The sequence below is a fragment of the Myxocyprinus asiaticus genome, chromosome 43 (assembly GCF_019703515.2).
Source record: "Myxocyprinus asiaticus isolate MX2 ecotype Aquarium Trade chromosome 43, UBuf_Myxa_2, whole genome shotgun sequence".
Taxonomy (NCBI): domain Eukaryota; kingdom Metazoa; phylum Chordata; class Actinopteri; order Cypriniformes; family Catostomidae; genus Myxocyprinus; species Myxocyprinus asiaticus.
Window position 1 is genome coordinate 14,881,270 of NC_059386.1, and position 5,858 is coordinate 14,887,127.

General features: G+C 39.5%; 1 protein-coding gene across 1 annotated transcript; it reads right to left on the reverse strand.

Moving 5' to 3' along the window:
* Window positions 1-12: 12 nt before the first annotated feature.
* pbdc1 (polysaccharide biosynthesis domain containing 1) lies at window positions 13-2,308 on the reverse strand. Its single transcript, XM_051685749.1, has 6 exons — window positions 2,078-2,308; window positions 1,550-1,615; window positions 1,341-1,400; window positions 1,113-1,253; window positions 924-1,035; window positions 13-698 (listed from the first exon to the last, which is right to left on the reverse strand). The coding sequence occupies exons 1-6, from the start codon at window positions 2,105-2,107 to the stop codon at window positions 586-588; spliced, it is 522 nt and encodes a 173-aa protein (XP_051541709.1). The 5' UTR covers window positions 2,108-2,308; the 3' UTR covers window positions 13-585.
* Window positions 2,309-5,858: the final 3,550 nt, after the last annotated feature.

The following is a 5,858-nucleotide window of genomic DNA, read 5'->3' on the forward strand; positions in this document are numbered from 1 at the left end:
CAAGGCTAATGGTCAACATGAAACTGTGTTCACAACCCATTTTATTTCTGAGTAAAATAGGATTTTCAACAAGAAAAAAGGTAGGATGGAACTCATTTTATCTTTAAGGAAACGACTGAATCATAAAAAGTGGTTTCTATATGGCATGAGGTTTGGGAGGGGTTGAAAACTATGAGACTTCCAAGCAAGTTGATCCATTTTGATGAAATATTACCAAGACAAGCATTTGTTTACCAAAATAAATAATAAATGGTGTCCATTTTGATTTCATGTTAACTTAAGCAAGGGAATTAATGATAGGGAACTACATTAGATGAAACAGCTATTTTCAGGGAAGAGGGGGGGAACATTTTTTTGACTTTGTATTCATTACAAAAACAAGAAATCAAAACTGAACAATCCACAATGTTCTCAACTTTTAGTTGAGTACAAATGAGAAAAGTAACTTTTATTACATACATTTACACAAAGAACATTTAACTGTTGCTCCAAAACGCTCCATTTCAGGACATTCGTTTGAATTTTTTTAAGTGTACAGGAGGTCTCCTCTACACGAAGAAGGCCACTTTAAATCTGTTGGCATGATTAACTTGTATGTTTCTTCTGTTCTTTCGCTTTAGAGTTGGTATTGTAGACGACGTCATTGTAGCCTTCCCTGTTTCTCGCAATCTCTATGGCGTAAAACTGGATTCTGGTAGCTGAAATAAAAACGTTAAACATATTTTAACACAAAAACCTGCAGGCCACTCGCAGTTTTAGATGGGCAATTTAAAAAAGTGATTTAAGCAACACTTTAATGTATTATTTTTATTAGAGCACTTCTGGTGTTTTTTTTTTTTATTTATCATTCATATGATGCACTGATTAAGTTCCTCGGAAATCAACTGATTTGAGCAAACTGTGCAGATATTAGTGTCACATACCAAATATTGTGTTCTCCTCGGTGTAGTCTTTTTGACAATCAATACGTAATAATGTACCGTAGTTGAAGTCCTCTACAACACCATCAAACTGGTTACAAAAGGGCCTCCATTTCTGCAAAACAAATGAGTGAGAACCTAACTGATTCTCCATGAGAAATGCATGGCAAATATTAGACTAACTTTACAAACCTCTTTAGCCTCTGCAGATTTCAGCAGCTCTGGATCCAGAACTTGAATATTAAGATCAGGAAAAGCTTCCCTGAATTTCGTATAGATCTGGTCATCTGATTTTGTTAGTTTTAGAAGTTTTGGATCAACCGAAGAAATGAGCTGTGGATTAGAAAAATAAGCAGTCGTGAAGTTGGACATTCGAGCATTCCAAGTAACATGATAGATTTTATAAATTCCATCACTTACATTAAAGTAAATTTCTGCATGATTGTAGGCTTTCATTGCCCACATTACTTCCAACTGGGCCTAGATGGGACAAATTTGACAAGGTTGGGGATGATGACGACCCTAAAAATCTAAATTTAAATTCTCTTCTGTTCTAGTTTTCTTTTAATCCCATCAAAAGTACCGTCTGAACCTTCTTAATTTGCAAATATCAAAACATTCCCACTTACATCATTTCCATATGCCTCAGCTGGAAGAGAGAGCGCATGCGCAGCAGCAGTTGCTCCCTCTACCCCCTGTTCATTAAAAAGAGAAATATTTAAATTTAACATTTCAGCTCTCTCTTCAAATTTAATAAAGTTCATGCCATAAAAAACCAATTCATGCTATAAAAGACTACATTCGTTGACGTTCAAATCTAGGACACAACATGTTGCCTTAGCTGAGCCTAGACTTTAAGCATAATCAATTAATTTAGTAGTATTTCAAATTGAGATGAATACAGATATATGTGGTTATTATGGATATGACTTAGTATTAGTCATAGTGTTGTCATTGTGTTTTGCCAAATGCACCTAACTTGTTTGTTAGCATGCACGCTAACTAGGGAATGTAGATTTACTACTCGGGGTTCTAATCGATACAGGAAAGTAGTTATATGTAAACATCGCGTCAATAAAGTACTAATTTTGGCTGCCGCACTATTGTAAAGTGATGTGTGTTTGTTGATACTTTTAAAATAATAACTCATTCCATACCAGAGATGCAAGAACATCCACCGTGTCCATGCTGACGCCTTCCAACCCGGATGAGCTTTACGCCACATGCCATGTGATTTAAGTCAAAGCAGAGACGGGTCACTTCAACCAAGGAGCTCTGAGCACCCAACGGTCAACGGATGTAGAAAGGAAGTCCCGCCTTAGGCCGTGTGTCCACCAAAGCGTTTTTAACTGATGCCAGCGTATTTTTCTGGACGCCGAGAGTTGAACATTTTTCAACTTTGGGTAAAACGCAGCGCTCGTCACTGTCACTTTTTACCCAGCCGTCCAATCACAGTGGAGGAGGGGCGGGACAAATACCACACCGACCAACAATCACATCCTACTTGTACATGTATTCCACTACAGATTACAGAATACATGCTGTAAAATGTAATTTGTAATGTATTTCGTTAGATTACTCAAGGTCAGTAACGTATTCTAAATACTTTGGATTACTTCTTCAGCACTGGTTCACTTTTCACTTGTTTTGACTATAAAAACTCTGCCAGTACAGTAAGACAAAATACACATGTTAAAAATACATTCACTGAAAAACCTAAATATCTTATGCAGTGTTGTTTCTAAAACAAGATAAATCAAATTGATCTTGTTTTAAGGATTTTTAGATATTCCAGGAAGTAATGTGTTGCAAGTACATCATTTCGCAGATAGTTTGTGTTATCAACAAGTACTGAATGTAAAAATGTCGGCACAAGGAAGAGTACTTGCTCTGGATGAAGGGAAGGCTGAAGCGTTATTATTCATATTAATATTGTGGTAATCCGGGAATGTAATCTGTTACACACATGAATACTCAGAGACCAGCAAGCTTCTCCATTGTTGTTCAGTCGTTGTACAAGTAGGATGTGATTGTTGGTCGGTGTGGTATTTGTCCTGCCCCTCCTCCACTGTGACTGGACGGCTGGGTAAATAGTGACAGTGATGAGCGCTGCATTTTAAGTTGGACATTTTTCAACTCTCTGTGACCAGAAAAAACGGCAAGAGCGCAGCACTCAGCGCTAAGTGCCTCGTCACGCTGCTGGCTTTTTTAAATACGCGGCGCTCCCGTTGCAAACAATTGAAAAAATACGCTGGCCTCAGGAAAAAACGCTTTGGTGGACACACGGCCTAAGGCAGGACTTCCTTTCTACATCAGTTGACCGTTGGGTGCTCAGAGCTCCTTGGTTGAGCGTTCCAATTTCTCCCATTCATTTTAATAGAAGTGACTCGTCCCTTTCTGCTAAATAGTCTCTGTTTAAGTGCGTTGTGTTGTTTTTAGTCGGCTGTTCATATTGTTACAGTAGTGAAATTTATTTTGGAATAATGGAAAAAAATTTATGTGAAATATCCTTTTTTTTTTTTTAATTAAAGGAGCAATATGTAACATTAAAATCAAGCCTTTAAAATGGGTACTTCAGTCCAAATTCAAAATATTGGAGAGAGTTTTCTCCCCCTCCTCCCCAGACTGGAAGCTCACGCGGTTTGCCAGGTTGAGGACACGCAACAGGAACGAGCAAACTGACAGTGGCAAGCAACGAGCCTTACACTGTAAATTCATCAGCTGATGTATCCGTTTGCAATGTTTTTATTGTTTGCAAATTATAAACCAGCTCATGTGGATTTTTTATAACTCTGTCAATGTTAACTATGTGTATTGCTGGCTTCCATGGCTGCAGTGTACTGTGTTTGGTAATATGTGCCCGCTAACTTGTTTCAAATCTGGCAACCCGGTGGTGTCGAAATATTGTTGAGAAATGGGCAGTGGGCAGGATCTCACAAGCCAAAACACAAACAGAACTTCCGCCCCGGAACAGTCATTTCAAAGTAGAATATACTGGCTGTAGCATTGTTTTCGGAGAAGACAGTATTTCAACTTAGCATGTTTCCTAAATTTCTGATAATGATAATTTTATGGTTTAGTACAGTAAATATATAACATATTGCTCCTTTAAATAGTTTGTCCTAGAATACTTTCTAATAATAAGAGGCTTTACGCCCTCTAGTGGTTAAGACATGTTAAAACTATGTTTAATTTACGCTACCTTATTTAAATGTGTTTAGAAAATTGAACAAAATTATCATGTGCATTTCAATTTAGTAATGTGATAGAATCGTCCTAACCCTGTTTGCATAGCTTTCTCTTAAATTGCTTAAACGTCCCAAAGTCGTATATTACTTAAATGTATACAACAGCCTATTTGAAAGTCATATAGCATCATGCAACGTCTGAACAGACCAGGGACATATGCAAGGATCCTTTTTGTGGACTTCGGTTCAGCTTTCAACACCATCATCCCAGCTATACTCCAGAATAAATTACACCAACTCTCTGTTCCCATGTCTATCTGTCAGTGGATTACCAGCTTTCTGATGGACAGGCAGCAGCTTGTGAGACAGGGGAAACTCACTTCCAGCACCTGTACAATCAGCACTGGTGCCCCCCAGGGATGTGTGCTCTCCCCACTACTCTTCTCGCTCTACACCAATGACTGCATCGCCAAGGACCCCTCTGTCAAGCTCCTGAAGTTTGTAGACAACACCACTGTCATCGGCCTTATCCGAGATGACGATGAATCTGCATGCAGAAGGGAGGTTGAACAGCTGGCTGTCTGGTGCAGTCAAAACAACCTTGAGCTGAACACGCTCAAAACGGTGGAGATCATTGTGGACTTTAGGAGAAACACCCCAACATTGACCCCCCTCACCATTCTAAACAGCACTGTGGCAGCAGTGGAGTCATTCAGGTTCCTGGGCACTACCATCTCACAGGACCTGAAGTGGGAGACACACATTGACTCCACTGTGAAAAAGGCCCAGCAGAGGTTGTACTTCCTTCGCCAGCTGAGGAAATTCAACCTGCCACAGGCGCTGCTGATACAGTTCTACTCAGCAGTCATTGAGTCTGTCCTCTGCAGATCAATAACTGTCTGGTTTGGTTCAGCTACAAAATCAGACATCAGAAGACTTCAAAGGACAGTTCAGACTGCTGAGAGGATTATTAGTTGCCCCCCCCCCCTCAAGAACTGTACACTTCCAGAGTGAGGAAAAAGTCTGGAAAAATCACTCTGGACCCCATTCACCCTGCCCACTACCTTTTTGAACTGTGGCCTTCTGGCCGATGCTTCAGAGCTCTGAGCACAGGAACAGTTTTTCCCCTCATGTTATCCATCTCATGAACAGTTAAATTGCCCCAGTGAGTAGTAACTATGTGCAATACACAGTTTAGTCTTTCTTATATTTATCCAACACAACCAACCTCTTCTGCCATTTCATTCCTCTGGGGAAAAAAAAACAAAAAAACATTTGCACTGTACATAACAGATTTGTATTTGCACTGTACATAACAGATTGTATTAGACTTGCACTACCCATGTGTATGTGTGTATGTATGTTTGTGTGTGTCTCTACGTATGTGTATAACTATTTTTTTATTTTTTATTATTATCTATGTCTTGCTGCTGTTTTTGTATTGTTGTGCACTGGAAGCTCCTGTCACCAAGACAAATTCCATGTATGTGTAAGCATACTTGGCAATAAAGCTGATTCTGATAATTATCACAGACGTTTAAAGACTGAAGGGGGAATAAGCCCATTGCATGTCTCCATCCCTTCCAGTTCTACTGCATGCGCTCATGCTCAGCGCTTATGTTTGAGAGGGGGGGTTGACCGACCTATGAGGGTCAATATAAGGAGAAATATTTGCCCTATCGAGAGGAACTATGGTCCCGTCTGGAGTACTGTTGTTATACCTTTAATTTCGCTCATTACTTCGCCATTT